Raw genomic sequence first — 24,522 nt, forward strand, 5'->3', positions numbered from 1 at the left:
TCGACGACTCATGAAGAGCCACTTTACTCACCTTACATCATGTAATTCCACACTCGCGGTTATTTTTCTTGACGGAAGGTGAAATTTAATGTTACGCAGTAATTCACTGGCAAGGAAAGCACGCTTTTATACTTATACTAACAAATTACATTTGGTACCAATGAACGCTTATGAAGGTCTCTGGAACTGACCATTCTCAGTTCGTTATACTTCGTTGTTCATGAAAATGTTTGCGTTTTTCGTATAGATTCTTCGTTAGACCACAGTAATTAGTGTGTGAGTGAATGGTATCTATGTTTTATACCAGGATTTATATATTCTGAATGTATTATTCATTAGATAAATTAAAAAGGTAGTGTGAAATATAATTTAATGTATTGTGTAAGATACTGTTCTGGACTTAACGTACATCTATAATGTACAACGTTATATTTTTAGTCTATCAGGAGTTCATATTGCTCTATATAATCTTTTCTTTGTATTTTATATTCTTTTCCAGAGAGTATGAATTTTAAACAACATGACAGTTGTGGTTTTTAATTCAAAATCTCTGTTTAATGTGTTCTCATTTAAAAAATAAATACTTTTTAAACTTAAATAGTTTTGTGGAGCTATATTTGCATGTCGACTGTCATGACAGTTTAAGATTCCATAGGATCTTCTTGAAATCGTGTCGATACTCCGACGTATCATTACATCTTTTGATAAATATATAATCTCTAGTTTATAAATAAACTGTTACCTCGAGAACAAACAAGGTGTCAGCCAACAAGACTAAAGATTGCGACTTTCAATAGCCATATTGTGGTTGAGTTTTAAATATAGTTAAGGAAATTAAAAATGGGAATTTGTGAACAGTACATATCACAGAATTTAAATAAGAAACTCTTGAACGAAAACGGTTGCTCTTACTTTGGTACGTAATAAAGTGCTGAGTTATAATACAATGGGGGGAGGGGGTGACTGGAGCCCGCTAGTTCGTGTCCATACCTGGGAAAACACACTACGAAATACAGAATAAAAATCAATCAAATAAATAATAGATTTATAGATTGTTCAATAAGATTTGTTAGATACTTAAGAATACTTTGGAACACCCATATTGATACCGTTCTTTCCTAAACAGCGGAGGATATCTGCTTACACTGGCATAACTGATAATTTGTTACTGACCACAAAAATATATTGTGAAGTTTTTTTTTCCAGATCTTAAAACTATTCTTTGAGAAGTTTATAAATTATTCAAGTTAATTTCTGCTGACACAACTAACCTAGTTCACGTTTCTTATTAATATACGAATTGAAATTCGACTTAGACAATTATTATTTTGCTAGCTGCTCCGTTTAGAACCCCTTGGTTTATGAACCCATAACAAATACATGTTACATACGTGTTCGGCTGTACTTTTGGACAGCCGAAATAGAGGTATGTCCCTTCAACCACAGTCTATGTGTTAAAGAATTCGTAGCAAAGTAAATTACACCCGAATATACTATTTACTTTTAAAGATTTAGAAGGTTGAAGAACTTTGATATAATGGCTTTTGATCAAGAATTAAAGAAAAAAAAATGAGTTTCCAATTTTAAGCATTAGAAAATAGTTATTCGAAAGGTTGCCGGTAAATCAAAGATGTACACATTAAATTGCTGGTGTTAGAATCACTCCATGAAAGATTATAAATAGATTATAATACTATTTTAATCTATTAAATCTTACCTAATGACCAGCAGGTGAAACGAGTATAGCGTGAGGACGAGAGCAAGGAGGCCCGCCACAACAGGGTGCCTGATCACGACTTGACGCATGACTACGTTATCAGCGGCCCTCCCCCTCCTGCAGTTCGCAGTCGTACCCCACCTCCTACTATGCCCCCGCCCCCTCCCTGGTCATTGCTAATTAATTCCTGTTTGCTTTCTCAGATTCCCGGCCCTATTGTTTCACATGTCGTACGTTTGCCTTGCTTTAACTTAAACTGCACCGCCAGCTATACTGTTTATCTTGCAAGTTGCTCTCCAATTCACTTCTCCTGTCACACTCACCCACTCTTATCTGTTATCACTGTAAAAAATTGAAAATTCTAAACCTTTTTAGTAAAAATAACTTTTTTTATTAAAATATTAAAAAAAATATTACAACAGATGTAACAAGGACAACAACGGTACACTCAATCTATTTGTAGTATCCAAAAAGTGTAATCTTGTCTATGTTCTATAGTTGTCGATCTTATGCTTTTCCAAACTGGTAAATCTGTGACGGTAAGAGTTTATGGAGTTTGTAACGGTAGTGTGAACTAAAAAAAACATTTAAAATTCTACAATTTCTTATATTAAAAAGGTTTGCTCGGTTACAGATCGATAAGTAGTTGATAGCTATGTATTTTGATGAATATATATGACTACTTGGATTTTTGAATGTAAATAAAAAAAACACGTTGTGAAAATTGGAACAATTAATCAAATAAACGTAAAAAATGTACCCATAATTAATTTAGAGTCGCTACAAGTTTTGCAATTATTCATTAATTCTGTTATAAAATGTGCAAAAATCAACTACCTATCTCAGAATCTTAAAAACGGCAGTATAGCATTGCCATTACGCAATATGCGAATGATTCGATCCCTTTTATATGGTTAGGGGAAATCTTAAAATAAGTAAATTGTGCAAGATCTTAGGGCTCTCATAAATTCTAAGATAATATTTTCTAAACACATAAGCATTGCAGGGATAACAGGATCCAAGACATCTACCATCTTTAAGTGTTACATGAAAAGAAACAGGACGTTTCGAGTACTGTACTCTGAACTTCTTTAGGTGTAAAATACTACAACACAAGTAAAGGATACAAAAATGTAACATGCAAAGAAGTAACGTTACGTTAACAAGAAAGAATTCTTATGAAAAGTAAAAAATATTATAATCAAGGAAACTTATCTAATAAAATTTGAACGCGCTCATTGAAATGTATGTATAGAAATATATCAATAAAGTAAAATAGACTGGAGGTTACTGTCAATCAATCCTCCATGTCCTTCCCACCCACGCTATTCTATCCTGCCAACTGCTATATTTATTATTATCTGGTTGCTGGGGTGCACCGAGTTACACAATTACATCTTGGTTTGTGCTTCTCCTGACGTGGTGCGGATGTTAAATCTTTTTGTTAACTTTGCACTTGTTGACAAGTTGCCATTATGTGTTGATTAATTTATTATTTTGCATACTTAAACTTATATTTTAATTTTGAAATATAAAGAAAGAGACTAACGGAGAGCAAAAGAAAACGTCGTGTTTCTTTTTTTTTATTGTAACGCTTAGTAGTGTAAAATGTCCGTATTCTGTTACATATCTCCATACTACTCTGTTACACATAGTTCTCAATTAATTTTGAAAACAAACATTGTTGTTTTGAAAACTAGGAGAAACCTCAAGTCTTATAATGCGATTCGTCCTTCTATCAAAAACAAAGTTTTTGTCTGTTATGTACTTCAGAGATCCTTGGTCCGAAGCCACCATGCGTATCTACCGTTGTCTGAGTAGCTGACTCACGTAGCTTTGGACATACTGGTTTTTTCGATTTTTCTTGTAGTCGGGATTCATTGACCCAATGGGGGGATGGAGAGGTGTAGGAGTCTATGAAAGCCTTGTATTAGAAAGTTGTATTAGTGACTGTAGGACTGTCGGAGTAGTACTGATGTGCGTCCACCGAAGTCAATGTATTAAATAATCATTACGGACTTTAAAAACTTTTAAATATAAACAATAAAGACCAGTTTAGCAGAACATGGCTTTTTGACCATCCTGTTTAATGCGTTTGCTTGAATTCAAATGTCATGGGTGGAAATAAATTACGATCTTAACTTAACGAATATATATATTTTTTATTATATAAAAATCAATTTTTATAAATTTTATATATATATATATATATATATATATATAAAACTAACAATAAAACTGTGTTCTAGGGCATAAATATTTTATATCCGCTCATAATAGTTATACATTCACTGTATTTTATGTAGCAGTAAAATGTAAGAATGGATACGAAACCGCTGTTGTTTACAACGGTGGAACTAAGTAAAGATAAGGTTAATAATGGCATCTTGTATGGATCAAACAAACAATAAAATTATGCTATAACCCGCAACAAGTAACTTATTGTGAAGCGAATCTCTTTAACTGCACAATAAAAACAAAAGTATAAAAAGCAGGTTTCAACTTTCACTTCACTTGTAAAATAATTTACATTACTAAATACTTTTCTTCAAATTTGGCATACATTACCCTTTCTTAGTTTGTTTGGATGGTTTATTTATGAGCCAAAAAAAGGTTTTTTACCGATGTATTTATAAAAATATTAAACAAAATGTTGGTTACAGCCCTTTATATGCAAGGCTTGACTCTATATTAATGTAAAGATTTCACAGTTTGTTTTACATTCAGTAGTTTTATTTGGGCCTGGTTACAAAATTGCCTTAATTTCATCCTAATTTAAATGCCTGTAATTGCTTTTGAAGCGACCCAAAAACATTTGTACTTACCTGTCTTCATGTCTAAAAAGTATTACCAACTAAAAACTCATTGCACCAGCTTCTTTTCAATGACGTCACTATTTCTGAGCTACAATGTTCCTGTGGTCAAGACGCAGTTCCCAGACTACAACATAAATCTGTAATTCCCTTCTCTGTTGTGTATCCTCTGTCTCTTACTTTCTCTACAGGACCTCAATATCATCTCTGTGTTTACTAATGTGCTCTTTCGATAAATCATGAAGACTAGTCGTAAAAACAAACTTTAAAATCTTAAGCAGATTCAAAGAATATTTAGCAACAAAATCTTTAGTCATATTTACCTTATTAAAGGTGGTAAAAAAAATTTAAAAATGCTTATATATTATTAAATTTTAATGATAACCACCGCATATCTACCTTTTTGTATAAGGTGCATTTCGCAACAATTGTATGCGAGTACTCGTGCCGATGTTAACTATATACCTCAGAATCTTCATAAATCACTTTCATTATGTACCATACTTTTACACCAGATCGACCAGGAATCGAATCGATGCATCAAAGCGTCCAAACGGTATCTTGCACGGATTAAAATAATCCCTGATTTTGAATTTTGAATCACACCCAGGAAGTCCCTCAAGAAGTAAAATCCCAATTTTATTCTAGAACTGTGTTTGTACAGGTACAGTAATTTCACATTTGAAGTGTCACAAAGACTAAACAATAGTCTATTATTAAAACCCTATGATTAGCTATCTTATCTAACGTTATTTTCATTCACCGATACATGTATGAATTCGTAGAATGGAAACAGCGGGGACAAGATGTGGGTTGTATCAAAATGAACGAAAGTAAACACTCTAGATAACATGATCAGCTAGACTGGCAAGTCCATACTTGTAATTCACCTGATTGATGAGCTGAGACGTGTGATGGAGACAAGATATAAGTTACACGTTCAAAGTAACACTTTACTACCTCGATTAAGCAGCCACGTTGGGAGTCTATACTTGTGATAATGTACCTGAAAGGTGAGTGAGAAGAAGGGGTGGCTAAAGTTAATTACTCATCCAGGAGAAGTGAATCCTCAGATAAAGTGATCCTTCTCTGTAAGACGTGTACTTAACCCATCACCGTCCGGGATGTAGCGAGAGGCTGAATGGGAGGGTAAAGTTTTCGGATCCTTTCTGTTTAAATTCCTGGTCATCGATCTATGTCCAGAATGACTCCTCTTGTATTAACTTTATTTTACAATTCTCTTTTCCACTGAGAAAACATTCATCTATATCCTTTCTCTCATTCTTATCGGTTTTTAATTTCATCTAACTGTAAGGAGTCATGTTTTCTGTGGTAAAGGTGTGACAAGTGATCGAGAGTGGCGGCGTCTTTAATAGAGTCTGTGAGACACCTAGAGAACACCAGGAGTTGTTAGACTCATCTCTAGGGTCTTAGGATTCTGGTCGGGTGACCCTAAATGTTCCTAGCTAGTTGTGAAACACAATGGAGAAAGTATTGAAAACGAAAGCAAATATTATCATGAAAACAGTGAGAAACAGTTTTCAACGATGGAGGCGACCTTCTAGGACATTATTGTTACACGGATCACTGTAACAATGGATATTCAATCTATGTGACAGAAGTGGTTCCACTACATACTGGGATTCAGCAGGAACCAGATTGACTAGGCAACTAGTTTACAAACTGAAACTGAAGCTAAAACTCAATATAAATTTGTCAGGTGCTCAGCATCAAATAAGACAGGATCTGATCAGTTTTTTAGGGTCCCCAGGAAATAGGCTTTTAAATATATCTCTGAATACTCACTAGAAGATATTTGAGCATTTTCTACATTTACCTTCCCAGGTTAGCACCTGATCTCTCACACGAGGATGTTCATCTTCTGGCTTAATCATAGAAATAGGATTATCTGAGGAGTATTTAGTGATAATTTATTGACTGTGCGTAAGCGAAGCCTATCACTCGAGAGGGTGGAGAAGTTCAATTTCTGTCTGTCTGTACGCACAATAATTTGAGAAGAAACTGACCTTGGTGTTGAAAGATAAATTTCGCATAATCAGACGGGTAACTTTGTAAACAAACTGAGTACAATGACATATGACATTTTAACATGTGTAATAACACATAGCTTAACCGTCCGTAAAATATCTCGTGGAAAATCTATCTGTTGATTTTAAATTTTGTATGAAACTTCATTTCTATATAGAGAAGAATGAGTTTTTTGATGAAGGATGCAATAATTTGTTTCTGTATAATTGTATGTGTGTTGTCTGTCCGCAGGATATCTCAAGAATTAAATAAGCTATACACTTCAAATTTTGCATGGAACTTCAGAGAAGCCTGTTACACGACGCGTGGTAGGGTGTACTCCTATTATGTTTTGTAGGCTATGCAGTAAAACGAAATTATGTAAAAATTGTTGGACTGTCGTTTGTTAGTAAATTATCGTTTCATTATCTTTGCTATTTTGAACAAGGATGATGAATTCCTTATAATGATTTAGTCATTGTTTTGGCATTTTGCAGAACTGATAAAACGTGTATCGATTATAGCCTCAAGAAGGTTTTTAACTTCGAAAACCCAACTTGTGTAGAAATAAAAAACTAATCGTAATAGCATTTATGGAATGTATCCTTTCTAATCAGTTCTGAACCCAAAGACGAATTTACTTACACGTTTAGTTTAGTTAAGTTTAGTTTATGAACATGGTGTTGTAGATAATGATTTATTCACACAGAGTAGATGCCAAAGTTTAGTTGATGAAGGTTTATTTTATGAAGACACATTGGGTAGCTTAAATAAATTGCTTGACAATCTTAGGTATAGTGCTGGGCTGCTTTGAAGTTTATAGGAGGATGTTATGAGATTAGATCGATTCTGAGAAAGAGAATGAAATAATTGCCAATAGTCTTTCGTTTTGGATTACTTGTCAGCGTTTTCTATGTTTTTTATAACAGGTTACAGTGCCATCTGACAATAAGACCTAGAATCTATCACTATTACTATCACTGACGGGACATAGCATAAATGTTGGCTAGTTATAGTTACTAAGCTTAGTGAAACAGATACTCTTGCTTGTCTTTTGTGTGCAGTATATTTCGGTCTTAATTTTTCTTCAGTGGATAAGAAATTGATAAGAGAGAATATGTTTTAGAACTAGTATACTTTTATATTGTTATAGTTTTTTTTTATAAAAGTTGAAAACAGGTTTTGAAAGTTGTTTTCACCAATCTAAACAGGTAATGACAAGTCGATCACTAACATATACTCGTATTTAGCAGGTTTCTAACGATTTTTGTGTCTAAAACCATTTACGGATGTTTATTAACATCCTAGAGAATTGAATTCGCTACTCTCAGTTAGAGAGCCTCAACCCTGCGTTTTAAGGGTGAGTAGTTAAAATACGGTTTACATTGTGTTTCAGGATGTCCTTTAGAAAAGGAGTTACTGTAACAAATAGCCTAATTTGACGCTTTTATTGATCTTGAAAATATGATGTGTATTGATCATTACATACATTATGTATTGATCATAGATATGAACTAGGTATTATTAATTATAGATATAAACTGTTGATATATATCAATCATATATCAATGTGTCTTATATATATATATATATATATATATATAATATATATATATATATATATATATATATCATTACCAAAATGACGTCAAATGCAGAATACAATCAATACAAAATGTATTATCTCTCTGAAAATAATATTTGAAAGTCATAAAATATTGAATGAAATGAAATTGAAACAGCAATAGAGACCACACAGATTGTCTGATTGCGACGGAATTGGAAACGGAATACCATTATATCTTCAGTAAACTTGCACTTTTAATGTATTTAATTTGTAAGATGTTTAATATTCGAAAAAAAATATTTTTCCACTAAAATGGGTAAACTATATATATATATATATATATATATATATATATATATATATATATAAGATAGATATCATATATAAGATATTATATTATATAATATCTACTTCGAACATGAATAATAATTGTGGTATTATGGAAAGTAGAACTGAAAACATTATTACTTTTCCCTGAGCACTCTATTATTATGGAATCAGTGAAATGAAATATGTAAAAGTGCGATTTGCATACCGCTTTTTTGTACTTGATTTGTATTTGCTTAGTTTTTTCCGTGAAAAATTAAACAAAGATGTGCAAGTTTATTATAAAAGTAACACCTGCGAGATTGGACACAATATACAATGCCCTACGTATATGAATTGTGCAATTTAAAATGAAGGCGTTCGTTGGTGGCTAGAGGCTACTCGATCATAGCTAAAGAGACAACGTTAAATCATGGGCTTGTCTTATGAGATCTAATCTATAAATCCTTAATTTACAAATATAAATAGTCTGTGTTTGGTAACGAGAAGACAAATATTTATTTATTTAAATAAGTACAGATGCAAAATGTTGAAATATAATAAAAATATCTAAACTATGATTCAACATTCTCTTTTTAGATTGTAGATTCATCTTTTTCACTTTATCAAATATTTCGGAAGGTCTAGCTTGATATACCTTATGATGAGATACCTTAACCAAGATGTGTTTTAATTCTCCTCTTGGTTTCAATGGGATATTTTTACAAAATGGAAATGAAATACTCATTTCAAGAAACGTTTTATAAAGATGTGGTTTTCTATATTTTAAGCATTTAACATGATGTTAATTTAAAAAAACGTAATAAAATTTGTCAAACCCAATAAACTATGTTCCCCATTTTTACCAAGAAGTTGTAAACTGATTAGTTAAAATTGTTGTGATTGGTTGTGTTTAAAATATACATAGTTAGAATATACAAAAAATGATAAATACTCCTGGATTTATTATTATGAAAATTATACTCTTTCTATGATCTGGTCAGAAAGACCATTTTAGTACGATATTAGTATTTGGGATATAAATTTATATCCAAAAACAGATGGTATATATCTGGAACCCACGAGACGACTTTTATATAAAAGAATATTTTCCAGAGTTTCATGTATTTTTAACACAATATTAGCAAATTTTACAAAAATATGTTCACAATTTCGTAAGCAGTGGTGAATGTATAACTTGTATACATTACACCCTCACTACAACACAAGTCAAGTAGACAGCCGGGATGGTAGAAAGCTGTCTCCACCGCTGTAAATGTGATACACCACAATCCTACATTTACTTTACTATTAAGGCTGTATGGAGATATGAACTTTTACAGACTGATAGAAAGTTCGCAAGAGCAATAAACAATTAAGGTATAAAGGTTCTAATGGTTGTTTATATCTCCACAAGTGGTTGCGTAAAATATATATATATATAAATATATTTTATATCGTTTCGTGATTAGAGACACCTATATTACAAAATATCAAATATAGTGTAATCCAAATACATTGGCATTCTAATTGTCTCATTAGGTGTTCATTAAGAGGATGGTGATCTGGAGCTAAACTCAACATTCATATTAAAAAAACTCTCCCCAGCATTGCTACGTTGTGTACTTGGTGTATTGTAGTACATTATAACCACATTCTTACATCATAAATTCTAAAATTTACATTTTATAACAATGTTACAGAATAGGTATGATTATTGTCGTATATATTTTCTTTCATAATCACATTCTAAGCTAAAATTCTGTGTTTTTTGTTTCTGTTTCCAATTTCATCTCCGATTTCGCCTTTATCCTCATTTTCGATTTATTTTTAAAACTAATTATCGCATTCTAAAAGTTTTAAATTCTTAACCTTTCATTGTTTTATACAGTAATATACTTTGTGGTTTATTGGACCGGATTTCGATGGAAGTGTTTTCCAGTATTTCACAGTTGTACTACCCTTCTGAAATTAATTAAGTAGGTAATGAAAAATTAAACTGTATTTCTTAATGTTCAAAACAAGACCGAATAAACATTACGCTGCATAAAATTGTTGTAATTATATTTCAAATAAAATAAAATTCAACAATTATTAACAACTATATACGAAAGGGTCACACTCTTTCGCCAGATTTTACGCAACCACTTCCAAAGTATTAGTTCTGAAACATGAACAGTACATTTGGGGTTAAAAGACTCAGGTAAAGGTTATGACCCTGAGAATATGTCTTGTATTACAATATATCAAAACTTTTATAGGAACCAAATATACACCTTTAATTTCTCTTTCATATTTTGTCACAGCTGGTAAGTACTAGCAAAGCTCGAGTTCAACTTGGTGTGGCAATATTAAGACTACACTGTAACTTTAGACTGTCCAAAGAGTTTTAACAAAAATATATTAAAAACTAGAAGCGTTCTATTACTTGATTAAAATAGTACAGATCTGCAGCAATACGATTGCTTAACATTATAAGCATTTAATATTATCGAAAACCCGTTCGTACAAAATAAAGGATACTAAGCTATCTGAAAATGAAGGTCATATTTATTTGCATTTTTTAAATTCTCACTGTTCAGAATTACAAGAGTTTAATCAGGTTCGCAGGTGTTTTTTTTAACTAGCAAGAGTTTTAAAAATATAATACATTTACTGTATTTTCTTACAAGCAGTATGAAACGTTATAAGGGAATTGTCTAATGAAACGATTGTTAATCTGAGGTGTATTATGTTTTATTGCCAGACAATGTTCTCGATCCAGGGTACAAAGTGGGAGACCCTCGTGTAGACCCCAGGCTTGACGCCACATGCCAGACCGAAGGATGTGACACCGACCAGAGAATATGTGCAGTAGAGTTGTGGGTGCGGCACTTGCAGTGGACCTCCGGAGTCCCCCTGCAACAGTACAGTTAACTTATTATTAATATACTTATTACTTACGCTACAGTAAAATGATTGTTCTGTATCTTATCATATACTAGTATGGTTATCACAATTATATGATGCATGTTCTAATATTGTAACGGATGTGATTAACAGTTGTTTATTGTACACAGGTTGCGTACTTCAGTAAGCCACTGAAATACCTATCACGTACCTATATACTATACCTTGTATTCCACTCAGGTGATATGATTCAAAAAGCCATGATATTCGTTTTGAAGTCTACTTGATATTTATATCATGCTTTTTCCAGATATTGGAGAGATGTGATGTATGTTTTTCTTCTCACTCTTGGTTCTCCTAATGACTTTTTCTAACACACAAACTAAAAGTTCCTCAGTTTTAGGCTGATAAAGAATATTGATAAGGAAAGAGTGATAAAGCAGATTTGTTAACATACACATTTGTATCAGAGATTTGTAAAACAAAAATGGACAAGGCTAGAGATTTTCTTGCTACATCAGAGACTGCCTATGCGTAGCGGAAATAGTAGTAGACTATGTTTATACTTACATGTATACTTTGAGTCCTCTTCACCATACTTTCGGAGTTCACAGCTGATAATGAAAACATAGGAGTAAGTGCTGTACCTTAGGACACTTTTATACAGAGATTGTATCGTTTTCCAATATTTTTATATCGGAATATAATATTTTTTATTTGAGCAATCGTCTTTGAAAATCTAATGTCTTTATTTTTTCTAGAGAATCAGTTATAGATTTTAGAATTAAAAAAAACCTATTGCTATCGTACAACACATGGTTGAATAAATGCTGTAACAATGTAAGACAAATTTGTGCATTTTAATAACAATATCTATTTTCTTAATAACATATTACGAAAACGGGTATCAACTAAAATAGTAAAACTATTGAAATAGACGAATAAATTAAAAAAAAGAATAGGCATAAGGTATATATTTTAACTTTTAAAACAACTGTATATAGGAACTTTGTAGTCATAAAACCTATTATTGCACATTACTGTATTATTCATAACAAGAGAAATTGTTGGAGAACTTTAGATTAACATTTTGGCGTTGATGTGACCAGATTGAGTTGGTGGCTGAAATTTTGACGATCTTATCAACTTTGTCATAATTCTTATTAAAAGCGTGATATCCGGTTTGGTTGAGACTAAAAACCTTATAATACACCGCTCACCCTTTCCATCAACTTGTATAACGTTAAATTTTGTTGTCCGTCTTCCTAAACACTTAACTGCAATATATACCCCAACTTATTTATCAGCTTCTTCAAATTTTAAGCCACCTACTGGCTCTTTCTTATTAAGTATAATACCATTTATTTCATTTATGTATTATTCTCGTTTCATTTTTCTTTTTCGTTTAGTTATAAACTTTATCTTATGAAAAATATGTCTTGGATTTGGTTTACTTCTGTTTATTTTACTTTGAAACACTTGTACTTTGTTTATTTTTTTCTGGGATGTCAGTAAGAATCTGGTTCTCCAGGTTGTTTTCCACGAGGAATTTACCCTGGATGCTGACTTGGGAAAAGGTGTTGTTAAGCATGTATTCATACCTTGGCAATTTTATTTTAATGTAAACTCCACTGCTGATTTCCAGCAAGAAAGTAGACAGCTGACCTGGCAGGAATCACGGAGGGAGAATGTATCCCCAGCACAGAGCATGGATTCAGGCCGCACCCCACTGGGTAGAGTGTCTCTGTTGGGCTTGTAGAATTCACTGCACTCCTTTTCCGATATCAAAGTCAGGTTCACTTTCTGCAGAACATCACTGGCTCTCCCTCCTGGAGTAAAAGGTTATATACTAGTTACCATATTCTGTATGTTTAACTCTACGAATAAGATAAGTACACAAAGTGACAACGTTGTAATACAAAACATTCATTAGTTATGAATTTCTGAGTAAACACACGTACAAACAGGTAGTCGTAAAATACGTGCTTTAGGATACATCTGTATAGTTTACACCTTTTCACAAATATGTGTTTTTTTAACCGGGTTAGTGGAATGTAACGTAAAAACGCCCTGCATAATTGGTTGTACCACATAAATGAGTAAAATGAAACAAGATTAGATGCACGCCAGCTGGGAGGCTTGGCGTTCATATACAACATGGTGGTTTGAAGAGCGACTCTTAATGGTTCAATGTTTACCATTTTAAATTTAACTTATTTGAACATTCTCTTGCGTACAACACAAATACAGAAATCTGCTTTTGTCATCAACTGGAGGGAAAGGCTGTGCTAAACGCTCAGCCAACGAATAAACGTTAGGAAAAATTTAGAGCAATCCACCAAACAGGAGTGATTCAGTCCTTCTGTACTGAGTCGGTGTCAGTAGCCTTTATTTTGGCAAGTAGAACACTCGGATTTCAGGTAATATTATTCAAATAATTACGTTCTTAACTATCAATTGCTCTGCTATTGGGTGATTGCAGAAAATCAAAGGAATCACATGCTTTTAACACATTTCCCTTGTCATCTGATGTAGAAAATTATATATCTTATTTGTACACTCCGTAATGTTAAAAATTAAACTAGTACGGGCTAGCATGGCGTAGCATTTAATTCTTAAAGTTTATTTATGAACTTATTGTATTTAAGAATCCTGCATTCCATTCTTTAATATATAACTTCAGCGTTTTGTTTAGAAACATACATTATTAGATCCTTTACTGTTAAAATTTGCCGTTAAACGCAATTTGCTAAAAAGTATAAGTAAAAAAGTACAAGATTTAACTAAAACTTTCTTAACAGAATTCAAACTTATACATTTTAGAATGATCCAATCATTTATTGAAAACGATGCTACAAACAACAACACAAAATACCAACAGTACGCTACGTGTGCAATTTGATCTCTTCCTCAGGGGGATAGCTAACCTAACTCGTAACTACTCAAGTTTAATATAAAAAATGATACCAAAGCGTTGAGACACGCACAAGTAGGGGATCGCCACACACATGTTGTGTGTTAACTCCATGCACACTACCTCTAAATAATATACTTAGTACAAACAAAACACAAAATATATAAACTTTTCATAAGCCTGATTTAAAGATTGAGCAAATTGCAACTTTTATATTTTCCTGGCTTCAGGGAAGGTATCAAAGGATTGTTAAAAATAACAACAAAAACAAAATGGATGCATAAAGTCTCAATGTTGCCGATCTGTGACCCCTTATTAGCATGAAAACGGCAAAATACTTTGGGTACAATGTTAACGTAAGAAAGTTGTATCATATTTTTGAGTCTTATATTTATTGTTGCAAAAACAAATTTACCATATTCTGTGTTTCCCCAGCCTGTAGCGATGGCGTACGGGCGATTAATAGATGTATCTATCTGTAGACAAACAGGGCGAATGTACTCATTAAACTCCACGTCGGTCTCCAGCTGGTAGAGGGCGATGTCGTTCTCTGCTAGAGGAGGTCTGTAGTCCGGATGGTTGATCCGCCTCAGAATCTTGTGTACCACAGGTCTGGCGTCACCTGTACTCTCGTCTGTCGTGACCTTGATGTTGTACTCACCCAGACGGACCCAGCTCGCAGACTGCCTACACGCAGGATGGTAGAGAATGTCTTAGAATATGTTACGGATTAGATATAGGGTTTATCTGAACCCAGTAACTAATTTCATTAGCTGTTTCATGAGCAAGAGTACTCTGTCCTATGAGTTTTAAAAAATTCCGATTTGGGGATAGACCCCAGTCATAATTTTATGAATCACACCCACAAAAAGCAAGTACTATAGTTTAGTTAAAATGCTTTAAACAATGTCCTATTACAATCGAAAAATAATATGAGAAGGTTTACAAATAATCAATAAATATAATACATTTGACTAAAGACAGCTGGCAGTGTGTGATAAATAAGCCATTCGCTAATTAGTAGAGCTTCAGCCAATAACTATACATCACAGATATATCTCGTCACCGCATAAGGAATGTGCACCACTGGCTCGGCCAATTTAATCTTTATTTCATTCAACATCTTTTTCATCTTTTGGCTAAAGATTCTAAACTAAAAATCATTGCTAAAATAACTGTAATTTTGAGATATGTTGGCATAGTTGTGGAGAGGCATCCTTCAGTTAAAATACTGAAAGGAACCTGTTTATCTTAAGATTGTAATTGTATTCGTTATGTTTGAAGAATATATATTGAGATTCTCTACAATGGCGAAGTATATCTCAAGTAGTTTAACTGTTCACAATATTTAAAGGCGGTGCGAATCCAAAAACGTGATTATAGTCATAAACGTCTTATTTTAACCATAAAATGCACCATAGAAGTTTTGTTAAACACATTAAATCATAAATGCAGTACATGCAAACATCCTACACTTGTTCTAATTGAGTTTATGTCATGTTGAGAAATATAAGTTTTACTGAAAAACTTTTTGACATACGGTTAATACTGAAACCTTTTTGGAACATCCCTTAGTAATTATTATGGTCATACTTATTATCTGTTTTTACCAGTTTATTAAAGTTACTAATGTAGTAAAAATGTAAGAGAATATTTCAACTAATTCAAAACGAAATTATAACAATACTGAGAACACGAAAGTGGCAAAAATCTCTCAATTAAAAACTTTATACTGTTTAAAAACCTTATTAAAAGTTAGTTCTTCACAGGAGTGAAATGGTTTAAAATCTAATTAGACAACTATACAATAAGAAAATTGTAAAAGAGGGGGATATGATATATATATATATATATATATATGTATATATATATGTATATATATATATATATATATTATATATATATATATGTATATATATGTATATATATATATATATTATATATATATATATATTTATAAACCAAAAACTTCATTATTTTGGTATCATTTAAGAAAATAATGTTTAGTTATGTCATTATTATATACTATTTATTATTAAGTGCATTATTTGAACATAATGTTTTAGTTTACTGATCAATTCCGACAGTAAGAGATGAAAATTGAATTAATCGAATTATTTTGCATATTATATAATTAAAATTTAGGGTTTGTAATCATCTTTTATATTCATCTTTTATATCTTCTGTTTATTACGGAAAGGACGATCCAATTTTTAGCCTCCCTTATTATGCTGTCCATTTATTTGGTTGACATTACCCTTCCCTTCCTAAACGAATATGGTAGATTTACATTGTATTACTCTTTTACTGTGTCTTAGTTGAAGCCCATATAAGCTATATAATAGCCCAAAAATAAAATATTGCTCCATATATTTTTGTTGGGTTATTGCTAAATAATTATTAATCTTAATGTAACTTACACGTTAGCACTGACCTGTATACTGTAGTACAATGGGCAGCACTAACAACATAGTTCCTACTGATCAGACTGCCCCCACACCTCCAAGCAATCTTATTTTCCTCTCCGTAACCAATTTGAGCCTGGATAAAACACAGTCTATTAGGCATTTATTCTGGAGTTAGCAGGTTTAGGTATTATACGGTTTATAACACAGAGTTATTTCTAATGATTGATTTAATTGAGTTTTGTCTCTTAACCTTTTAACTATTTTTAAAAGTTTAACTGCCTAAAACGTTATCTAAATTGATTGAAAATCGATATTTATTTACTTGCACATTAAAAACCTTTGAGATAAAGTTAGCGAAAGATGGGATAGGATGGTTAGGGGTTTCTTACTCTGTAGTTGTTCCTGATGTAATTGGGATTCTTTGCTTAAAGTTTGTTAGTGACGATGGAAGGTTTAAAAGGATAACAGAGTTTCGAACATTTGCCACCGTTATATATTGTGTGACGTATAACGATTTCAAATGTCCGAAACTCTATTATAATTAGGACAACATACACTTGGAACATAAATGAAGACAAATAACACTAGAGTAGAAGTTTAGGCTACTATATCATAATCTTTAATTCGCTAATGGTCAATATTTAAAATTTTATAAGTTTTGGATTACTATCTTATACATATATTCACTACATGCCCATTCACAACATCAATATTAAACGATTCATTTTGTAAAGCAACTCTTCAAATCCTAATCCCGGCTTTACTCTTTTAAAATTAATACCCTTGTGGTCAACCCTAGTTACTAATATTCACTGCACTGTGGCATCTATCTACATCAAGGATAACATTATAAATATGCAACAAAATAACACCTACACGTTGCCATCATGACCATGCTGACCTTCGCGATTCCTTGTAAATTTCTTCAATAAAATTTTTTACGACTTTCCCAGGATCAATTAGTCTGGATTTCCAAGGATAAATAAGCCTACAGTTTCCAAGGAGCAATCGGACTTCACTTCCCGGGATCAATAAACCTACAGCTTTCTGAGTTAGGTCGATTTACATTCATCAAGGTCCGGGAGTCGTAAACGTTTTAAGATAGATAAAAACTATTTCAAGGTCAGAAACAAATCTTAGAGAGTTGTATTGCGTATCGTGCTTTATCATTACTCTTCGCAGAGTGATAAAGTAAGTCTTTCCAATCGAAACCAAAAAGGTTTCACGAAACTAAAATCTTTAGAAAAATTGGGTTCAAGAGCTTTCGTGTTCAATCCCAGCCAAATCAGTTTGTGAGGTTTATTTCTAGTCTTACAAACATAGAATTAGAAATTATTCTTTTACATTTTAGACACACGTCATCCATCGCCTGACTTTCTGGTTAGTTTTACGTCAATGAACTTCTAAAACTCTTCTCATTAATTTTCAGATCCTCGTGTTTCACGTTCTTCCATGTTTACTAGTCACACATTATAGACGACTATGATTCTTCCCAGTCAGACACTCAAATTTACATTCCCTTCTAATTTTGCTAGTTCCTTTTCCCTGACATTGCTTTCTTATCCCCCAAGACCTGCTACGTATTGATATTTCATACAGTCTCGTTATCTTCTCAGACTCAGGTGTTTCTCCTCTTTTGGTTCACTTAGTCTCTGATTCTTTTCCTGACATGGTTGTCTCAGAAGTCTCGGTTCTTCTATTCTCGAATAACCATTCTCTAGGTCTCATGAGCAGTCCTTAGGTACCTATTGATTTGCCCAGGTACCTATTGATAGCCTATAGTATCCCTCATCTTGTTGGAAGTTGTCTCTCTAGCCTTGTTTATACCTCTAGAATTTTGCATTGTAGTTTTATTTGCAATAAAACATATTAAACAATGTAAACAAGACAATTTCACCTTCGATCCTGAAAATAAGTATCTTTTCATCTCCATTGTAATTCACCATGTAGAGAAGCAAATACTTGAAAAGTCTCTTTCTGAGGTTAATTTTGAATTGTTGTTTGCTCGTACAGTGAAAATAGCTATACGTCGTGTTAGTGGGAACACATTGGCAACAATAATGAACGATATCATTATTTATTCTCTGAATTCCTAATCCATGCTGGATTTAAATAATATTACTTGTAACTTAGACCAAATAAAAAAAAAACTAAAATTAACTAGAAAGTGTAGCAAGCTAATGGATACAATCACACAAACCATGTGTGGATATTCTCTAGGTCTGGCGTCCTGACCTCCTACTATCAGAGACTCCACTTGGTTGCAGGTGTCTATCCTCTCTTCCTTGGTATCCAAACCGAAGTCAGCCAATTTTATAAACACGCTGTCTGCATACTCTCGACACCCTGGAATCACATAATCATGGTTACTTGTAATCCTAAGTATACCAGGTAGAAGTATAAGGACATGAGTTACACAGGTGTAGCAAACAAAGTTGAGCAGGGATTGCATTACAGTATCTCTAATATTACATACAAGGGGCACAATTACAAAATGAAAAATAAGAAAATAAAATAAACACCAATACTAGCGACAGGGTCACGAACTCTTGACACCGTATTTCAAAGTTCAGCCGACCACTTGCAAATCCGGTTCCACGGGCTGGCTCTGCTTTCACATACTCATTAGTATGTGACTCACGTATTAACGTGAGTACCATATTTTAAGATACGACTCTTACCCCTCTTACCCATAGTTGAGATCGATCTCAGAGTGTGAAATATTAGTTATTGATTCTGAATAACTAAATTGGCGCTCCTTAACATAATACATGAATGTATTACATTTAACTTAAGTATTGTTGGTTATAAGAATTTGAATTGCAAGAATGTCGTGATTATATAGCAAAAGACTGAAGTCTTTGGCAAAATTGTTTGCCGTATGTTATAAAAAAATATGTAGGAGCACTTTAAAATATCAAAATAGTTTTTAAGCACTGTTAGTAGAATAATATATTTATTTATTTACGTATAAAACGGTATTGAGTACTTGAAACTTTGGTAAATTAAATGTAAATTTCACAAAGTCTCGTCTCATTCATAAATAACATACAAGTGCAAACTTACAGGTAGCTTTTTATAGTCACCACAACAATCAGTTTCAAATTTCATGCTGGACGTTTCCTTGTCACTCATAATCAATAGTCAATAGAGACTATTCTTCTTGTAACATTCAAAATACTGTTAATTTAGATTTTATAACTGTGATTTAATTGTAATATCAAACCAACGCGTTACTCACGTTGCTGTGCTCTTAAGCCAGGTACTTGTGGTTGCCTCGTGTGCGAGGTCGTTCGACGAGATGACAAAGGGTCGACGGTTGTTGTGGGTGGCTGCAGCTCAGCTTCATGATCTGGCTCACAACATACGACGGGTTCATTCAATTGGAAGCTACAGATCTGTGGACGTACACCAGACTTCAGCAACTGGATCGCCTTACTGCACTGACTGACGGGCTTGCACGTCCATTCTGTGCCTTGTACGTCTTTGCAGACGTCACCTGCACACAGTTCAAAACATGAGAATGTAGCGGGACAGTAGAAGTAACAGATATACGAGGTGTACCACCAATGTGACATATGTGTGGCATTCAACCACGGTCTAAACCACATTAAAGGTCCATCAAGCGCGTTTAGGAGATCTGAAACCTATGCAGACTCGATAGTTCAATATTGTGACGTTACAGGACAAACCAAAGTAATCTCGGAATCTAGTCTCGCCGATATCTGTACTTACAACATCAAAATACAAAACCGTAACTTAGATTTCTGGAATCTCAACCTTAGTTACTGTGGGTTTTTGTAGGTCTAGTGGATCTCAGGTTTCAGTAATCTTTCGGCGTCAGGTTTATCAAGTCTTTGCCAAATTGAACCTTTAAGGAATCTAATTATACGCTCAAAATATATTTATATCTATTTAATCATCTTAGACACGGTTCTTACTTTTCAAGATCCTCAGCACAGCACCTGGTTTACACCGCAGTCTCTGAACCTTCATACCCTTGCTGACCTCTGAACGTCTCCGGAACTGCTGGTTGTTATCGCCTCAAGTGTTACTTTTCTCTTAAGAATTAAAAAATATATAAATGATGTTCACGTCTAAAACGAATTGTTTGCTAGAGATACATTTTATCTACTGTATTCCTATGGACAAACATGCATATTGTTGAAGTAATTCCAAGGCATGAGTAACAATGTACGCTGTATTGTTGCATAATAAAAAAAATATTGTGTCACTCTTAAAGATTTATTTTTTATAGTAACGAAGTATTCTGCATTTCTGTTTAATATTGTAAACAGAAATGTCTAGTTGGTAAATAGCATCTATTATATAATTTTAAGTTATTCTGCTATAGGGTATTATAGAAATAAGTCCGATATTAATTTATTGTAGTTATTAATAATTTAATAATTTTCACGAATAACTTAAACTTGCATTATGTCAGTTCTTCAGTTACTTTAGGATATTTTAGAACATTCCAAACTCAGAACTGTAAACATACAGTAACTTGAGGAACTGTCTGAAAATAGCCACACACACTTTATAACCAATCGTAAAACCTTATGAGAACTTCAAGACTGGTTTTTGTATCTCAACGTACTAGGCTGTTTTCTTGTAGTAGTACCTATTGTAAAATTAAAGTGACAAATATTAAACAAAATTTAAACCGTAATAATTTTAATATGACAAAATACTACTATAATCAATGAACATACCAGTGCGTTATTTTGTTTTTAAACGTGAATCTTGTTAAATTTTAATAAAATTCAAATATAGTTAGTGTATATATTACATAGAAATAATCGATGCCTGATTCCCAACATGGCTTTATTTTAAAGTTAAAATTTTTTAGCATTATTAGAATGATGAAGTACGGGAGCCTTTCTGTGTACATGCCTCTCTGTCACAAACGGCCCGTATTAGCCAAACACGTCAGACCTTTTCCAAAAGCCCCAATCTATTGTTGGTTTAAAGCACATCCTCAAAATTCAACTCTTAATTAACGATACTATGAAAACGCATGGATTTATTATATTGCTAATTTTATTAAAATAACAACCATTTCAGGGGTGTTGTATATGTTTAAAAATAGGCGATGTGACGTAAATCTACTTTCTGTAATACAGTCATAGGATGTATTTTAAATACAATACTGCCAAAATAACTTTTGTCTAAATTTGATAATTCCTGGACATAGTTTTAACTTTTGAACTTTGTTGACTTTGGAACGAATGCTGGTTTTCGAAATACGAGTATAATGCAATGCTTTGTGCTTTGTTCTTTATATTTTTGAATACTGCAATGCTACTGCTTGTAATGGAATTAATATCTGTTTTGTTTTGTAGTAGAGTGACAGATTTCTAACGATACAAAGCAATCAAATAATTTATACCATTTGTTTTAAACTGGTATTTATTTACATTGCACTGAGGGGTTTGTCATTATTTAAGAATCCAAACCTGTTAAGAACGAAAGGAATTCCTAATAATGCAATTTATGTTACTAAAGTTGCCAAATCATCCTTTTTTGGCCGCATTTGTACAGTTAAACATTTTATGAACTATAATTTAAACAGATGGAGATTTGTAACATTTAAAAGAGAATCTGTTAAAATACAGCCCTGTGTAGAAAACATTTTAAGCACTCCAATTATTTCAGATTTTGGGATCAGTTTAAATTGAATATTTTTCCGGACTTGAATGCAATAGAAGTGGGACATTTTATTATGGGAACTCACAAATAAAATAACAAAGAAATGTTAATAATTTAAATTCAGTATCTGCACTAAATGGTATACCTAGTTACTTTCGTATTACAAAATATTCCCAGAAGGTGAACTAAACTTAACTTTGAACATTTGAAGTAACCTAGTTAAGTAAATAACGGGAACGTGCGTTTCACAACTAAAAAAATATGAAAGTAGGCGCAGTACAAATAAAAGTTCGCTAGTGGTTAGCCACAATACACTTCAAATTAAATGTATATGTATAGTGTGTATGCGATTGTTAATAGTAATAGTAATTGTATTAGCTGTTTGTTAGTACCTTAGTAATAAGTAACTATACCTTTCAGTAGTATCAGTAGAATACGATTATTAGGCTTAGTTAACAGTAAAAACAGTATATTACATACTATACGCACCTCCATATAAATCCAAATTCTGGGCTAATGTACCATAGCCAACGAAACAGACACAGAGAACTACTAGCGAAGTCATGTTGTTTGTCAGGGGGGAAGTGGTTGCTCTCTGGGTATAAACAGGTTTCTGTTGTAACGGGCGATAAAGTCTGTAGACAACTATTTATCGTGATGCCACAGATGATAACTTACTCAGGTTTTTTCAAGGTCAATGGCAATCTTGACCTCAGCAGTCCATGCGTTGCTCTTATTGCGTCTAACCACGTACGAGTATCTCGATTATTTGTCAAATTCCTCAATTTTAACTGCTATAGTACAAGGTATCATCCTAGCTTAAGTGTCGTATATTTGGATATGTTGTATAAACAGTAGTTTCAATGAATTATTTTTGCTCTAGTCTGTTCGTATGCATAGTCTACACACATTTTATTACTATATTATCTTCGAGAGGAAAACAAACTTTTCCGGAACATAAACCTTTGTGAGGGCTCCATGAAACTCAATTACGAAAATTTAACAATAGAGTATTTAATTGTTCAGGAAGATAATGGCAAGTGGGTGACAATACGATCGTTCTTATCTATCAGAGCATGTATTGTTTTATTCATACTAAATAAATTTTTACTTTCTCACCATTTTATTTAATAGTGAAAAAAAATATTTTGATTTTAAGATGAGTCGAATTTTAATTTTTCCAACTGTCCGTTCTGGAAAGTAAAAAAGTACGTTTTGGAATATGTAAATGCAAGTTAGCACTACATTACTATGATTTACTATGATGTATATGCATAATTACATTTTTACTATTAATAAATCATTAATATTTTTCATCCCAAAGATTATGTAAAAAAAAAACTGAAATAATTAACTATTTTGATTGTAGTTAAATTTTCATTATTTATAACCTATTCACTAAAGGGTATAAATGGCGAAATACAATAACTTCGAGGTGAAGAGGGAACAGTTGTACTATATTTTAACTATTAATTGACTGTGTTATTAAATAAATAATGCGAAACGTTAAAATCGGCTGTTAAAGTCAGTATTCCTAAAAATCATGTTTTGTTAAAAATATACTTGAACTTTCTATCTTACGCGATACTACTATATAATGAAATCTTTTTGTCATCAATATTATTTTTAGGTACTAAGAATCCATCCAATAGTTGGCTTAGTATCTTAGTGAAACTTAAAATTAGAGTTACAATATACAAAAATAATATTTACTCAAACAAATGATATTTATTTCACTAATAAACGAATTTACCAACAAATGACAATGTTAAAAAAATGCAAATCATGAGGTTAAAAAGGTTAGTACCTAATACCTTGGAATAATAACATTTCTCAAGTATATTGTTTGAAGAAAATAAAATATTACGAGATTTTCAGTCAAAAGTGATAAGTAGATCTTTAAGCATAGACAGCCAGTGAATGTAAGCCCATCTTATGTGCTTAGAAACACTTACGCGAAAGGTGAGTTGGAACATTAGTGACGGCCAGAACCTCCAACTCCGCAAGACCTTTATATACCAACAACCACCTATAATTGTGAATAATAATGAGATAATAATAAGTAATTAATGTATCATTAGATAACAATACGTATTATAGTTGATTCTAATGCATTAAAGTACAATAAACTCTTCAGACCATCATTACTGTTTTATCAACAGAGTACTAAACTTCTTGTCCGTTTACTGAATTTTCATAGTTATACTGAATAACAAAATATTTTTGAG

The 24,522-nt window shown here is 32.5% G+C and overlaps 2 protein-coding genes across 2 annotated transcripts in view; both read right to left on the reverse strand.

Moving 5' to 3' along the window:
* Positions 1 to 1,848, reverse strand: part of LOC124371488 (galactose-3-O-sulfotransferase 4-like) — a 48,239-nt gene extending 46,391 nt beyond the window's left edge. The window contains exon 1 of the mRNA XM_046829832.1: positions 1,718 to 1,848. Within this exon, the coding sequence (XP_046685788.1) occupies positions 1,718 to 1,806 (89 nt within the window). The 5' untranslated portion in view covers positions 1,807 to 1,848. The remainder of the gene's footprint in view (positions 1 to 1,717) is intronic.
* A 9,301-nt stretch (positions 1,849 to 11,149) lies between these two features.
* Positions 11,150 to 22,935, reverse strand: LOC124371495 (venom protease-like). The gene is made up of 7 exons (XM_046829840.1): positions 22,784 to 22,935; positions 19,884 to 20,141; positions 18,843 to 18,988; positions 16,669 to 16,775; positions 14,650 to 14,921; positions 12,986 to 13,149; positions 11,150 to 11,329 (listed from the first exon to the last, which is right to left on the reverse strand). Exons 1-7 carry the CDS (start codon positions 22,857 to 22,859, stop codon positions 11,168 to 11,170), a joined length of 1,185 nt encoding a protein of 394 aa, XP_046685796.1. The 5' UTR covers positions 22,860 to 22,935; the 3' UTR covers positions 11,150 to 11,167.
* Positions 22,936 to 24,522: the final 1,587 nt, after the last annotated feature.

This window comes from Homalodisca vitripennis, chromosome 1 (genome assembly GCF_021130785.1).
Source record: "Homalodisca vitripennis isolate AUS2020 chromosome 1, UT_GWSS_2.1, whole genome shotgun sequence".
NCBI classification, from domain to species: Eukaryota; Metazoa; Arthropoda; class Insecta; order Hemiptera; family Cicadellidae; genus Homalodisca; species Homalodisca vitripennis.